At 39.0% G+C, this 16,755-nt stretch overlaps 1 protein-coding gene across 1 annotated transcript in view; it reads right to left on the bottom strand.

Moving 5' to 3' along the window:
• Positions 1-4,756: 4,756 nt before the first annotated feature.
• TRHDE (thyrotropin releasing hormone degrading enzyme) overlaps positions 4,757-16,755 on the bottom strand; it is a 215,534-nt gene continuing 203,535 nt past the window's right edge. The window contains exons 16-19 of the mRNA XM_088522982.1: positions 13,912-14,079; positions 12,345-12,485; positions 7,625-7,706; positions 4,757-5,434 (exon numbers count right to left, since the gene is read on the bottom strand). Of these exons, the coding sequence (XP_088379108.1) occupies positions 5,291-5,434; positions 7,625-7,706; positions 12,345-12,485; positions 13,912-14,079 (535 nt within the window). The 3' untranslated portion in view covers positions 4,757-5,290. The remainder of the gene's footprint in view (positions 5,435-7,624; positions 7,707-12,344; positions 12,486-13,911; positions 14,080-16,755) is intronic.

Here is a 16,755-nt window from a genome sequence, read left to right as displayed (position 1 = left end):
AGAATGCATCTTGTCTCTTGGCCTCCTCCATTATATCATGATATCATCAATCTGAGGCAAATCCAAGCAGAGCTGTCAAGGAAATGTTGGGCATTCGAGTTAGAGTGTTCTGGCTCATGACTCCTGCTGCACAGTCTGCTCAGCTCTCATGGTGCTGCTGATCTGTATGTCCTCTACCAACACCACTTAGTGTCCTTCAGAAATAGTGCACACAAAGTAAACAGAGCATCAGAAACACTACGCAGCAATCCAGCACTTCATCACTGATTATGAATCAACCAAATGTATGTGCTGTTCTCCCAGAGAGAACCAAGGGTCTGACCCCCAGCTTGACTTGCTCATGTGGGTGATCGTTTTCAACGCCACATCTCATTGAAACCAGCTCCACTCATGAGCAGTTCATGAAATCCAGCCTCAATTGTGTTACAATGGAGAGGAAGGCTTGAGGTCAAGCTACCCTCCAGTGTTACCATGGAGTGAAAAGACGGGGCTAATTTCAGGGTGTTAACCAACTTTCCTCAAAATATCCTTAATTTTAAAATCACTCTCCAATTTGGCATGTGACCTGACTTTAGTGAAAAATCCTTACATATCCCTTTCTCCTCTTCCTTCTGATTTAAAACTAAATTACTCATATAAGCGAGGATGACTTGACCAAGACAGTGGTTTTTAACAGATTTCAGTATTTCTTTTAGGATCGGCAGAAGTTGCCACAGTCACTTGGGAAACAAAATGGTTAACTTTTTACAGTTTTGTATACAGAAAGGAATTACACAGACAGGTTTGCGTGGACATCTGAATCTTACAGTGGTGGTATTATTACAACTAACTCTACTGCTACAATTGCCACCCAGTTCTCTAAGACGCTGATGTCTCCTAACACTGATATTCAGTACATGGAATCCGCACTCATTTATAGCAGCATACTCTTTGTGAGAAAGTCTGAGAAACTCATGGCATATTTTCAGCATAAACAACAACAACAAAAAAAAACGCATATAGGAAAAGACTCTCTCCAGTCTTACACACACTTTAAAATTCAGAATACTCCTGACCACCTGAAATGACTTCTGGAAAACAGACATGACAAAATTCTAGGCCTTTACAAGTGTTTCTGTGAACATTTTCCTGTAGGCAGGAACTGGAAACACTTTCCACGATGCAGGAACTTAGATTTTTCTGGACCTTCATTTCCTAAGAGCATAAGCCAATTTTACATGTGACTCACAGTCTCTTTTAATTGCCATCAATACCACCTGGGAAAACAAATCCTTATTATGTAGATTCCTAAGCAAGACACCATCGCCTACAAATACTGACTTCACTTTAATATTATCTCTATTAATATTCGAATATCAGATATACTGACATTCTATTGGAAAATTATCTCTACAGAGTGCTTTTCACATGAAGACTTAATGTATGGTTCAGGATCTTTGCTGCATCAGCAGAGGCATTTCCTTTGACATTCTAAAGCTCAGTGAAACATCCACAATAGCCCCCAAACTACACAAAATTTACCTTGTTTCCAATATAGTATACAAATTCTTGCTGTATTCACTGAAAAGACCATAAAAGATCACATATTTGGATGCACTCAAAGACAAATTAAGGTTATTCATCAAAAACTCTCCAAATTAATATTCAATTACTCCCCCTTTACCCTCCAAAAAAGCAGAGTGATATTTCATTTCAGAAGAATGTTTTCACATTGCTCTGCTCTAGCCACAATTAACAGCTACCATCTTCTTAATAGCTATTTGTACTAGATATAAGAACAATTCCACCAGCTACAAAGTAACGGGCTCAGACTTTTTCGTAGTGAATCATATTATTAAACTACAATATGCTGGCATTGATTTGCATCTGTTAATGTGTCTTCCTAGATTATTTAGTATGCCTTAAGAATTAGTTATAGCAAAGGATCCTGAGCCATACCAAAACTAATTAGAGATACAGGTCTTATCAAATCTCTATACAGTGCTTGTGGGGTTTAGGGGAGGTCCATGTCTGCTCTGGATCCATATTTTGCAGTACCTTCTCTCACTAAAAAGGACAAAATTAAATCTCTGCATTTGGAAATACTGAAAAACTTGCAGTATTCAGCTTCTCAATCACAGTCCAAATTACAAAAATGGGACCTGTCTTTAGGTAAGAACAAAGGAAGAAAAGGACTGGCAAAGAGAATAAAAATCAATAAAATAGATTTTTCTAAGATGACTATATTAGAGTTTTCCATGAGGTATCATATCTGTGTGGCACTTACTTAAAATAAGTTTCTAAAGACCTATAACTAAGTAGACTAGTGCTTTTCAGTACTGTTGAAAACAGTTACGGTTTCCTTGGATTTAAGCCATTTAAATTTAATCCTGACTACACATGAAAAAGAAACATATGAAATACTAAAAATAGCCAAAAAAAACCCCAGGTAATTATAATGGAAATGTCAACTCAACCTTAACTATAACACTAATAGCAACATTACTATAGTACAGTAATTATAACCAATACAGCAGCAGGTATGTATAACAGATGCAGCGAGGGCTTCATATTTCTGATAAACCAGTTGCTCAAGGCCACTAAATATTTACATCCATCAGCTAAATGTGCAAGAACTCCAATTCGTGTGAGCAACAGTAAAAATATCTGCACACTGCATAGAATACATACGCTGAACCAAACCATCAACTTCAGAATATACTGTTAGTCTGTCCTTCATTTGCAAAGACCAAAAACTTCCATGCATAGCCTGAAGATATATAGTTTAATATGAAAAAAAAGTTAAAAAAAAAGGAATCATCAAAGAGAATTTTGACAGAATTTGACAGACCATTATGAACACTACTTTTCTCTGAAATTCCCAAAGTAAACCTATTTGACGGCTTGGGTTTCTGCACACTCTTTGGATAACATAAGTTTGGGCTACATTGAAGGATAGAGGCTCTATTAAAGAATATTTGGCTTGCTTTTTATTATAACAAGTCTGCATGTGATTTGTTCAGAAAAAAATCAAAAATGTGAAGCTACATACTCATCGAGTTTGCGTTTGGTCAACCACATAACACAAAACTTTGCATTGTAAAATGCCTTTCATCAGAGGATATTCAAATGCTTTGACAACATTATCAAGCCTCACAACACCCCTGTGAGGTAGGTAAAATACATTGGAGGAGGAGGACTTCATGAGCATGTTTGTGTTAATATCTCTGGGTGGAAAGAGTAAATTCACTAGTAACACAAACTAACACAGATATTTAGAGCTTACTATAAGGCAGAAAGTAAAAAGTACAGGCAGAAAGTAAAAAGTACAACAGCAAAGGATTCCCTCTTCTTCTGGCTATATGTGGTCAATCTATTATGCAGTGCTGTACATCACCAAAAAGTGGAGAAAGTGCTTTCACAAGGATTTCATGCATCCAGCCCAAGAAACAGCATCCTCTGCATCATAGAAGACACAAAATGAGATGGTCAAGATGAATAATAGTAATGATATGGTACAGATACTGGTATGGTATCTTTGTTAGGGAATGTGTATACTAGTTGTTGAAGAAAAGGGTATCATGAGAGTGAGAGGCTAGAAAACAATACTCTTTCCATGTCACTCTGGTAGTACCTGAAGATGGCAGGTTTTAGCTCTTTTCACACTAACATTTCCACTGCTCATCAACTCACGCAACTGCTACTATGAAGCACTTTTGTAATCTCCATGACCTCTGAAGGACCCAACCAATTAAAATGGGTATTCGCTGCATGCGAATCACTGGCCATGCGCTCCCCAGTGAGAGTTGGTGTTGTGGTCAGGTGGTTGCGATGGACTGGGCTGGGCTACAGAAACATTGCAGTACATTCACTTTCCTCACTGAGCTGCTGCAACCTGCCTCCTATAAACCCTCTGTAGTTTTTCTTCTTCATGGCACAAAAATGCCATAGTATTTGGCCCTAAGATAAATCAGTCTCATCTGCAACACAGAGCATCAATAATGTAGAAGGTTATTGTACGGTTTACAATTCTACTCTATTACCAGTTTCTCAAACTGAGGATCAAGAGAAAATAAACAAACACATAACTTAGAAAAGTAACACTTCCCTAGAAGAGTCTATGTGGATTATAAAAAAAAAATAGAAATAAAACAGTTTTCTAAATATTAGGCAATACAGAGACACACACACTTCTCTTTCTCCATATTTCACTTTTCTAAGTTGACATAAGTGGTACATCTGATGTTTGCAAAAATATTGCCCACATGGAGAATCTGACTTGTCTATCATAATAAATCATTACAGAGGATGGTCCACTGCATGCAGGACAGCTATCTTGGTTAATTCCATGCTTTTGCATAGAATTAGAGATAAGACATCCCCCCTCTTGCTAATTTCCATTTGAATCTTATGTTTAATACTTGTGCATCATCAGCTGCATTACTAATTCCTGCACAGGTTGGGTGACCCATCATGAATAACACTGCCTTGTAAAATTGCTCAGAAGAGGTGGTTCATGGATTCTCTCCAATCAACTATGCAAAGTTCTTTTCATAAACACTGTGTATGTGCATGATCAAAACTATATTGTTGCACTGATCAGCAGCAAACAAATCTATGTAATTACAATGCAAAAATGAAATCCCTCTCTCTTACATTCATTTTCTCTCTATACATATGTGCAGTTTATTTAGTCATGGGAATATGTAGACTGCAGTTGTAACAACTGGCAACTCAAAAAATGAGCCGTCATCTGTCTAATCATTAAGAGACAATCTGAGTGCTGGACTAGTTGGCAGCTAGCAGTGACAGCTGACTTCACATCTCATAGTGCCCCTAGTTGGAAGCCATTTCATTCTTCTTCTTTCCTTCCTTTTTGTTCCTTGCAACGCTGATTGTCAGAGATAGTCTTTGTGCTTTGTATAATGCCCATTTTTGATGTAACAGAATTTCACATACAAAATGTGGCTGTTATACGTAAGCATGCTAGAATACAGGCAGGGACAGTACAAGCATGCACAAAGTAGTCTTTCAAGGGTTTTTGTTTGCTTCTTTTTCTTCAAACTGACAATAACGTTTACATGCACCACTTAATATCATATTTGGTTTTGTACACTTGAGGAGTGGATTTCACAAGCATTCATGACCTTCTCTTCTGCAAAACTTCCTGACAATCTTCCAAGAGCCCAGAAAGAACAAAGCTCTTCCCTGCAATCTTATTTGTCTTCATGAATTTAATGTCAAGCATCCCTAAAATTTCTCCTTTTCCTCTTGCAGAACTTCATGTCCAATGGTCAGTTGGAAAGACAGTTTAGTGTGTCACGGATTTTCTTAGCCACTGGAATAATTCTTCCTTATAAAGCCTTTGCCATCGCACATTGGCTTCCACTGTTTCCACAGCCCGAGAGAAAGAGGCAGCAGCTCCCTCTTCATAAGTCTTTATAAAGTTCTTTAGCTGGAAATACAATTCAACAAGTTAAATTTGCAGGAACTAAAAAAAGTAAATATCTCCAGCGCATATAAAAAAGCCAAACATTTAGCACAAACGTCCACAATTATTGTTGAAGTAAACGTAAGATTATATAGAGAGATCTAATGCAAAATGTAAGAAGACAGCAGACTCTATCAATTATACGTGATGCAATTGCTTCGAATTGCACCGGCAGTTATTGACATGTCAATGCCAGATCACATTAATATCATTTCCTCCTTCTCCACTATCGCCCAGCTGCCGCACTTAGTAGACAGCTGGGCTGCTCTGAACTTTTCATTTCTACTTAAGAAACTAAATTTGGAGCACTGGAAACTCTCCCAATTCAAGTTTATAAACAAATGTCAGCAGAATTTAGCCCTGCTGCCCTTTGGTTTAATCAAAGTTCACAACAAATTTATTTAATTTTGATTTGCAGAATCCTTACGTTTAGAAAAGGAAGGAAGGGTTAGTGTGGAAAGAACAGGAAGAATAGAAAATGAGCACACACTTCATTTTTGAACTCTTGAAATAGATTCTTTCCCCTGTGAGAAAGCTTGGCCCTTTTCTCAGCACTCTGAAAAGGCCTTTGCTCTGTTTTCAGATCTACTTAAATCACGGCACTATCATTTTGATTATTACAGTTGATGACTTTGGTGTGCTTTGAATTCCTGTCCACTTTAAATGAGAACTGCAAGAATCATCTGCGCAGTAGGGTGCTCATTATGCTAGCTTGTACAAAATCTGTTATTTTAGCTACAATTATTGATGACTGGTAAACTTTTACTTTCTAGAGATGCCATATCACCCAGTCCACTTAAACTTGACTTTCACCATTTTTTTTGTGTACTTGCTCAAAATTGAACAGCTGACCCTGCAACGATTTCAATTCCATCACAACTAAAAAGGTAGAAGGGACTTGGAAACAACCAAAATCAGACTTGACCTGATCTTTGTACTTTTTGTAATAAATACTTACATGGCCAGGTTCCTTTAGAGGAGGTAGAAACAGGCAACCTGCCAGTATTTTCATGGAGGTGAAAACTGAGGGTATAGTAGGCAAAAATGTGGCAAGGCTACTCAAAGCTAGGCAGTCTTCAGAAAACCACCTGTCCTCAGTCCATTAGGCTGAGTGCAGACACATGGTCATGCACAAACATTATATCACAATTAGAGTTCAATGATTTAATGGTGATTATCTTCTGTGTAAGAACCATGTGATCCATTTGGGATAATATAGAACAGCGGCTAAGCAAGAAGTAGCACAACCTCACAACTGCTTCTGTGAGGGTAGATGTTAAGTTGAAAGGAAAGATTCTGGCAATCTAGATGAGAAGTACATAGATTTTAGGGGCGGGGGGGAGGAAAAAATAAAGTACTGTGATGTCATTTGGCCAGAATACAGGATTAGCAGCTCTTCTCACACTCAAATACTGTAGACAAGAGAAGAACAGAGAAGGCACTGGTAACTCTTCTTACTTTTGCCACAGAGATTTTTAAGGTAGTTTCTGTGCATTACAGCACAGCAGCATGGATAGAAGGAGCTTGTATCTGACTTCTCAGATATTAGAGTCAGGAAAAAAGACCAAGCCTACATGTCCAGAGAGGCCTTTGCTCCAGACTGACTGGAAGATATGTAAGTGCGTGTTTTTCATTCAGCATCAGAGGACTTAAGAAAAATATTCTTCGGTAAATTACACTACATTTGAGGCAGTTCCAAAACCCTGCTTCAGGCTGAAAGTTCAGCTTAGGGTCTGCCACAGACTAATAAAGGAAAAAGAGAAAAAAGGTGCACTGTAGCAAGATCCAGCAGGAAGAGAAGAATGCAAAATCTTAGAGTATAGAGCAGACTGCCTGCACTACTCACCTCCTGGTAACCTTTCTCTCCACTCTTCACAATCTGTTTCTCATCTTTTTGCTGCGTAGCTGCACGATGAGCCTGAGCAAACTAGACTTCCCCAACAACCAGCTGCTGTTCCTGGTCCCTCAGTGCTACTTCAGAATGAACATAGTGAAACCCACAGTGACTCACTGACCCTACAAAGAGGTCCAGAAGGATAGACTGATTTTTTTCAGCTTCTCTGACCTTAGCTGCTGCTGACACCTTTTGATCCTGCCCTGGTCCCTGCTTACAACAAAACCAGCTTCATGTACTGAAAATCACTTAGAAATTACCTCCATTAGTTCTTCTTCAGTGTTAAGGAATTCCGTGACCCCACTGATAAGCTTGGAATTCATAAACAGTGCTTCTCCATATCTGCAGGAGCAAAAAGAAGATACACAGAGAGTCAATGCAAGAGTGAGGCCAGCTCAGAATGAGAAAATAATCTCCTATAGAAGGGGACAAGACCTGGCATCCAAGAGAATAGCACTGGAATTAGACAATGTTTCATACTGAAAACCTAGACTTCAGCGGTTTTTTAGACCTAAGTATTTGTAGTTAACTTTTAGTGGGATATTGTTAAGCAGGATGAGTTTAATTGAAGTCACAAGTGAAAGTTTAAAAAAAAAAAAAAGAGGAGAGGACCAAACTACATAAATGTTTTATGCTTTTGAAGCAGTTTTCCATGTAACAACACCAAGGAGCTCAAAATACAAACAGCAAAAAAGGAAAGGAGCAACAACTAGAGAGAAGTGCCCTGAGGAATCCTTCTAGCCGCATCACTAAAATAAACTTTCTGAAATCCTGCAGTCTTCCCTGCATTTTGCAATCATCCTCCTCACCTACATCAGCCCTTAGAAAAGTGAACTAAATCAAATTCTCTTGCTCCAATACCTGATAATTAAAATAAGTAATATTGATAAAAAGCAATACTGCTAAAAATTATCCCCTGGGCCATGATTGTAGCATCTTCAAAGAAACAGTCAGTGAAGATGTGAAAGCTTGGGCACAGAATACTTAAAGGCAAATGCATAGCTGCATAGGATATTCAGCTGCAAGCAGCAATGACATTCAGCAGATATTTGCTTTGAAACTGTTCATTGAAGTGCTGCTGTTCCACTTGCTCATCTACAAGTTTTCTCAAACTCCCAAACAAAGTATCTATGCCTTTTGCAAAACGGATGAGATTACTCCCGAATTTTTGTTACATGCGGGAATGAGGCATCTGACAAATAGTTAGCCTTACCTGTATCTGCACATATATGCAAAAAAGTCTCTAGCTAATCTGAACATGATTGCGTTAAAGATAGGAAATCCAGCTCCACTGTCAGACTTGCATAAGTAATGTCAATAGACTTCACAGCACTTAGGTTTATCCAGGGGAAGATTTCAGTTTACACATTGCTTTTATAACCTGATTTAGCAGATACGTCCAAAATTCAATTTGAAATGAACTGGCACATCTATTGCTCTCTCTTCTGCTTCTGTTAGTCTGGTATTAAGTTAATTTCCCTTAAATGCTCAGGTACAGTAAGCCAGAGGGTTTTTCAAAAAGAGAAAGGGAGGGAAGGTGAAATAGAAAAGAAAGAAAAGGGGAGAAGGAAAGGAGGAGGGAGTGGGGAGGAGAAGAAAGAGTGAGAGAGGAGAAAGAAGAAGTTTCTGGTTTAGGAGAAATGTCTACTGTGCTTGCGACCTGGAACTTATGTGCAGAGAACCACTGCTATAAGTATTAAAAATACAACTCCTTGACCACTAATAACTGAATTATTCATGGATATTTCAGCATTTCACACCTCTTTTTTTCCAAAACCTCAGCCACACTGACATATACAGATATCCAGAGGCAAATGCCTCCTATGGGAAGTATGGATTTCATGGTCTTTTAAGCACGTTTAGGCTTTCTAACAAAGTCCTTTTTTGTTACATTCTCAGCTTAGCCTCGTAATTGACTGCCTGGAAAATTGGAAGCTCTTCTTGATGGGGTCTTTTGAGAAGGTTACCAATCCACTTTACAGAAGCGACCCCATAAAAACCATTTTTATTTTTTCTTGCAGCTTGTAGTGTGTCCACTGTGTGAGCAAGAAATAGCAACATTCTTTCCACTGAAATCTATACCTTCATGAGAACATCTATGCTGTTTGCTGCCTATTGCACTTACATGATAAAAAGCCAGCCACTAATAGCAATCTCTATATGGTCTCTACTGGCAAAAATTCTGGTAAAGCCACCTCCCAAAATGGCATTTTGCAAGAAATATAAACAGACATCTGCGAGAAAAGTGTTTGCTCTTGCAAATATCAATCTTCCCACTCTTCATAGAAAAGACAATAGCATTATAGAAACAAACTTCTAAATCATTTGGCTCACTCTCTGGAAACTTCTTAAAAGTCATGGACTCAGCACCTGCTCCTTCTGTTCTGAGGATCCGAACTTCCAAAGCCTTACATTTTCAAAGGCATTGCATTTGTGGGAAGTAAATTTGAGTAAATTTGGCAGTATATTCCATTTACTTTGGCAAATTTCCAAATATCGACAAATGACTTGGATAAAAGTCTTCATACACACATGCAGGTGCACACACATTCAGAGTGACTCAGGAGGCCATGTCTTTCATCATCAGGTAAGAGGAATTTAAACACAGCATTTTCTTTCTTTTTTTTCAGGTTTTCCTAAAAGTTAGCAGTTTCACTGATGAAATTTTGTTTAGAAATTTTAGTTTCTAAGTCACTTTGCAAATGGGATATGAGTGATTTTGAAGATCTTTAAATATTATCCTTATCTTCTGAGCAGTGTGAATACAAGCATACAGTAATAACGTAAAGGACCAACAATATTTTGTTGTTGTTATTCTAATTCTTTGATATGAAGTATTTTCAAGTCAGAGGAAATAGTATTAAAATTTTAATCACTCTTTAATCACTCTTAGCTATTTGCATTACTGTTTCAAATGTCAACATCTTTTATAATAAATTCAAATTTCAAATGGAAAATACTATTGAGATATCAGTTTATTAAATTAATGTTTATTAAGAAGTATTACAACTTTAAACAAAATTAAAATGATGTATAGTTGTAGAAAAATATACTTGAACCATAATTCTGCAATAAATTTTGTATTTTAAAAAATGTATTAGTATGGCAAACCTAAATCAGAAACTTAATTTTGCATTCTATCACCCTTTGAAAGTCTCTCTAATAATCTGTAACCACAACATGAAATTATTTTCAACACACATCAGGGTCTAAAGCTTATATTAATTATTTCATTCCACTGGATTGATTCAACTGATGATCAATAGGAACTCTGCTGGATGTCCTTTTCAAAAAAGTGCATAAGGCAAATAGCAACTGCTACAGGTCCTTTGACGACTCTACCTTATGTTGGAATCAGTATAGGTAGCATAAAGCAAGTTTGGGGTGAAAAGAAACTAATGCTGTTATTTTCTCATAAAAAAAAAGATAGTAACAGGTGCTTCACAAAGTCTTGCTGATCATTAGGAAATCAGAGAGCACAGTGATGCATACCAAGTAAGATAAAATAACATGTAAATTTTAAGTGAAGTTAAGACAACTAGGTGGTCAGACACACATATTCGCTGTGGTAGATGATAGGTAGGACCCTATATTCTGTGTATGTGCTTGTAACAATACAGAATTTATACCTAAATTCTGTTCAGATCCCTTAAGGAACATGAAATATTGCCTGCTATCCTGAACATAACTCATTTCTTAGGTTTGTAAAATGGGTCTGCCATTCACTTTCTCAGTAAAAGTCCAGTTCTTAGAAAAATCATACCAGAAGCAGAGGCTCCTTTAAACTCTGCAGAACTCATAGCTTTTTGGAAATTGCTTTTGAAAAGCCAGTTCTTGCAATATAAACTTCCAAAACTGAATTTCAGCGCAAACCTACTCTCATAGCTGAACTTCGTCTAAAACCTAAAGCTATAAAATATTATCCACAGGAGGATGAATAAACTGATTTTTAGGGAAGTTGTATGGACAGACTCTGAGCTTCCTTGGCTCATCTTCTGATGCAGTGACACTAATAGTAAGTTTGTACTTCTGACACGAGGATTTAGTTACTTAAATTTAGCATCTTATATATACAGTTTTAAATATTCTATTTTATCCTACATGGTCTCTTTTGAATCCAAAAGTGAGAAGATCTCCAGCATGTTATCTAGCATGCCTGCCAAGGCCATAAGGATGGTTTGGCTCCCCTGGGGTGTCCAAAGCTCTTGAACAGCAGTGAATGCCTCAGAACCTGAACCTGAACCTCACCAGAGATACAGTCCCTTCTAATCTCTCAGATGATGTGCTGCGAAATGTCTTGGCCCCAAAGAACTAAAAAAAAAATAATTCTTTGAATTTTTATTTCAAAGTCTTCATCAAAAAGGCTTTTAAAGTGTTCAGTGGGCTTCTCAATACAAACTTGTAGTACACATGCAAAGATAACAGGTATGCAAACAACATAGTCTTTCCTGCACATCTGTATTTGATTCAAAACACTGCCCTTCTTGTATTATCTGAAACTCAGAAGAATTTCACCAGCAGAAATCCTATGCAAAACTGAGATATTATAAGAAGGTTTTTTTTTTTTTTCACAGTTCAGCTAACATGCCTGAAGTTTTTTTTTTTTTTTTTTCTCAAATTTAAAATTAGCAAAATTCCTTTGGGAACTGACATTATTTTTCAAAAATCTATGTAAAAGTAGGATTGCAGCAATTGACATATGGGCAGAATTCATTATCACAAATGCAAATCACAAGCACAATACAGTAAAAGATAGTCAAACAGATGATCTGGAGTTAAATGTTTCTATATATGTATGTGGGAATCTATGACTAAATGTATTCATGATTCATATTTATGTATCTTATGTTTAGAGATGTATCCTTATTTATGGAAAAAGAGAAGAGATTTATACACTGATTCAGGAATCAGTATATAAAACACCTATATGAATAATATCAAGCAAAAATTGTTAAAATATTTTTTAACTTTTATCTTTACCTGGCATTTAATATTTTCCATTTTTCTCTGAAAAACTTCCAAGCAAGATCCCTTCCATGTGGATTTCGAGCTACATGGATTATCACATCAATTGCATCCTGATCCAGGACAACTTCTGAGTTGAGGGATAAATTCAAAAGCCTAGTGAAAAAAAAAAGGATAAAGAATTTTGTTTCAGCCATTTTGACATATACTCTAAGAACAGCACACCTAAATACTCTAAAAAAGACTGTCAAATAGTTTAAGTCTCAAAGCGAATTTATGACTTTATTTCTGTGATTCTAAAATTCAGATCAATTTCTGAATCAGGAAAATTTTCAGTTTTGTTATTGAATTCTGGTCTTTTTAGAAGATACAGATGTAAAAGGATTTCCATAAACGCAAAACTGCTGGATGGATCATGGGAAAGCCATGGATGTTATCTACCTCGACTTCAGCACAGCTTTCGACACAGCCTCCCATAACATCCTCATAGCAAAGCCTAGGAAGTGTAGGCTGGATGAGTGGACAGTGAGGTGGATTGAGAACTAGCTGGATGGCAGAGCTCAAGAGGGTTGTGATAAATGGGGATGAGTCTAGTTGGAGTCCAGTGGCCAGTGGTGACCTGCAGGGGTCAGGACTGGGCCCAGTGCTCTTCAATTTGTTCATCAATGACTTGGACGAAGGGACAGAGTGCACCCTCAGCAAGTATGCGGATGATACCAAACTGGGAGGAGTGCCTGACACTCTCCAGGGCTGTGCTGCCATTCAGAGGGACCTTGACAGCATGGAGGGTTGGGCAGAGAGGAACCTCATGAGGTTCAACAAGGACAAGTGCAGGGTCCTGCACCTGCGGAGGAATAACCTCAGGCACCAGGACAGATTAGGGGTTGTCCTGCTCGAAAGTAGCTCCATGGAGAAGGATTTGGGAGTCCTGGTTGACAACAAGTTAACCATGAATCAGCAATGTGCCCTCATGGCCAAGAAGGCCAATCGAAGGGCCATCAGGAGGAGCGTTGCCAGCAGGTGGAGGGAGGGGATCCTGCCCCTCTCCTTAGCTCTGGTGAGGCCACACCTGGAGTTTTGGGTGCAGTTCCAGGCTCCTCAGTACAAGAGGGACGTGGAACTTCTAGAAAGGGTCCAGCCAGAGCAACAAAGATGATTAAGGGACTGGAGCATCTCTCTCATGAGGAAGGACTAAGCAAGGTAGGCCTGTTTAGCCTAGAGAAGACTGAGAGGGGATCTGATCAACATGCACAAATATCTGAGGGGAGAATGGGGCCAAACTCTTCTCAGTGGTGGCCAGTGACAGAACAAGGGCTAATGTGTATAAATTGAAACACAGGAATTTCCATCTCCATGTAAGGAAGAACTACTGTGAGGGTGACAGAGCCCTGGAACAGGCTGCCCAGAGAGGCTGTGGATTCTCCTTTTTTGGAGATCTTCAACACCCCCCTGGATGAGACCCTGTGACACGTGCTCTAGGTGTCCCTGTTTGAGCAGGGGGGTTGGACTAGATGATCTCTAGAAGCCCTTTCCAAAGTCAACCATTCTGTGATTCTGTGATATATAAATAATGCTTTTCTACCTGTTAAGCAAATTTCTGTCATCGCTGCAAGTTAAGGCTTCTAATAATATTTTCTTTTCAGACACCGCTGTGATAGAATGAAATTTCATCCAAATGAACTCCCATACATCTTCATCCATCAGTGAAACTCCTGTACAGTAGACAATGTCTCTGACATTAAGTGGGATTCTAAAAAAGAGATCAACAAGAACAAGCATGGTGTTAAATAGGCTGCCTCTTGATACTGTAAACAAAGGAGGAACATTATTACTTTTAGATTTCAAAATTAAAGAGCAACAGAATTCGCTTTTTGGTGGAATACACTTAAATATAGTAACTCTTTACTTGCACCAACCCCTCCTGACAGATTTTCTGATAGTATAATACATGCCTCCCATTTCTTTCATAACCCTGTCACAGTGCCAGAAGAGGATAAATTGTGGTCTTCTCTTTCATCAATACATAATATGCCACATAACCTGCAGGACACTTTCAAAAACTCTCCAAATCTCCTGCCGAGTCTAATTGGAGGCCTGTAGCTAGCAGCGTCCCTCAGGGGTCAGTCCTTGGCCCAGTCCTGTTCAATTTATTCATCAATGACCTGGATGAAGGCACAGAGTGCTCCCTCAGCAAGTTTGCTGATGACACCAAACTGGGAGGAGTAGCTGATACCCCAGAGGGCTGTGCTGCCATCCAGAGGGACCTGGACAGACTGGACAACTGGGCAGTGAAAAACCTCATGAAATTCAACAAGGCCCCATGCATCAGTACAGGCTGGGGAAAGACCTTCTGGAGAGCAGCTCTGCGGAGAAAGACCTGGGTGTCATGGTGGACAACAAGTTGACCAGGAGGCAGCAGTGTGCCCTCGTGGCCAAGAAGGCCAATGAGATCCTGGGGTGCATTAAGAAGAGCGTCTCCAGCAGGTCGAGGGAGGTGATCCTGCCTCTCTACTCAGCCCTGGTGAGGCCACATCTGGAGTATTGTGTTCAGTTCTGGGCTCCACAGTACAAGAGGGATGTGGAGCTGCTGGAGAGAGTCCAGCGCAGGGCTACAAGGATGATCAGGGGCCTGGAACATCTGCCCTATGAGGAGAGACTGAGGGAGCTGGGCCTGTTCAGCCTGGAGAAGAGAAGGCTGAGAGGGGATCTGATCAGTGTCTACAAGTACCTCAAGGGAGGCAGTGAGGAGGATGGTGCTGGCCTCTCTACACTGGTGGCCACCGACAGAACTAGAGGAAATGGCTGGAAACTGAAGCATCAAAAGTTCCACAGGAATTTAAGGAAAAATTTCTTAACAGTGAGGGTGACAGAGCACTGGAACAGGCTGCCAAGAGAGGTTGTGGAGTCTCCTTCTCTGGAGATGTTCAAAATCCGCTTGGATGCAGTCCTGTGCCATGTGCTCTAGGTGACCCTGCGTGTGCAGAAAGTTGGACTACATGACCTCTAGAGGTCCCTTCCAACCTTAAGCATTCTATGATTCTATGAAAGTAGCATGAGATCTTATCACTCTCTTTTTGGGCTCTAAGCCAAATCTCCTCCTCCTGTCCTTAGTGCTTAGGTCTCAGAATGGGAGCTGAATGGCCCAAACCTCCTCCTTGTCTATGTTTTAAAGCATTCTCATCTTTGTTCAGTAACACGCAGGTAAGGAAGGATGCACTCAGAAAATGCTTCTTAAAAACAATATATTCAGAAAAGAAAATTCAGAGATCTGTTCACTTATTCAGCATAGAAATATAAAGTCAGTGATGTGTTAGGGTGGGTTTGGATGAAGAGCTCAAACTGTCTAAACTCAGGGTACAATTAAATGAAACAACCTCTCAAAGCTGAATTCAGACCTACTAAAGGATATGCATTTGCACCACTTCCTTATGAAGAGATCTGAGTTAGGCTATCAATCTTCTGTCCTACCTACATTTCCAATACAAATACTGCAAGCCAAAACATATTCTAGTAAATAGTAATTCTACTATTAAGCCTAGAATTTCTAAGCCTAGAAAAATACATTTCTCACTTGCAAAAAACAACAACAAAAAAACCCCTCTCTTTTGCCAGTAAAAATCACAGCAAAAGTTATGAACAGCTGAGTTGAAACACCCAGCTGAAAGGTGGCCAAATGCAAGACCCATTCAAAGGACATACTACTGTCAGTGTCTGGGCAGTAACGCAGTGGGACAAAGAATAAAATTACCTCTGTAAAATCTGATAACAAATCTTTCACTTATACAAAGTGAAAAAGTTACATCAAGACTTTCATTGTAATACTGCTACCAAAGTGCTAGGCAAAAGACCAGACAATACAAGTCAAGAACCAAAGAGCCTCCTTGATTGCCATCTATTCACTCTTCAGGGAAATTCTTCTTCCCCTGAAACTTGTTGTTGTTGTTGTTCTCTATTCAGTGGTGACTAGTTTCGTTAAAAAAAAAAAAAAAAAAAACTTCATCTGATCCCTTTGGTCATTTTTGTATCCGTGGGAAACTAAATCAGTGTGGCTTCTTAGCATTTCAAAGTTGGGTTGGTCATCAGGAAGAAGCAGGCAAGGTAGGAAACTATTTTGATAACTGTGAAGGAATAAAAACTGTTTTTGCCTCTAAGGGGTCCCAACAGCTATGATGATTTTATGAGGTGAAGCATAAAAAGAATCTGTAGCTAAATCAAAGCAAAACTCTAAGAAAAAATCACCCCTCCTCCTTCTGGCTGAGGACCTTTGGAGATTTAATGCCTACTGCTTTTTTGTTGTGCTTCTTTTCTGAGTACTAAAAGAACCTCAGGACTTTTTTAGTAGTCTTTATTCATATTCCCCGGCTAGCGTAGTCACCAACTCACAGGGTGCTTCTGCAGGCTCAGTTGCAGTCACATGAATACCGCT

This window comes from Tinamus guttatus, unplaced genomic scaffold (assembly GCF_059628265.1).
Source record: "Tinamus guttatus ecotype Peru unplaced genomic scaffold, ASM5962826v1 Tinamus_guttatus_pri_ptg000171l, whole genome shotgun sequence".
In the NCBI taxonomy this organism is placed as follows: domain Eukaryota; kingdom Metazoa; phylum Chordata; class Aves; order Tinamiformes; family Tinamidae; genus Tinamus; species Tinamus guttatus.
Note: the sequence above shows the minus strand (reverse complement) of the source record. Positions and strands in the feature narration are given on the sequence as shown.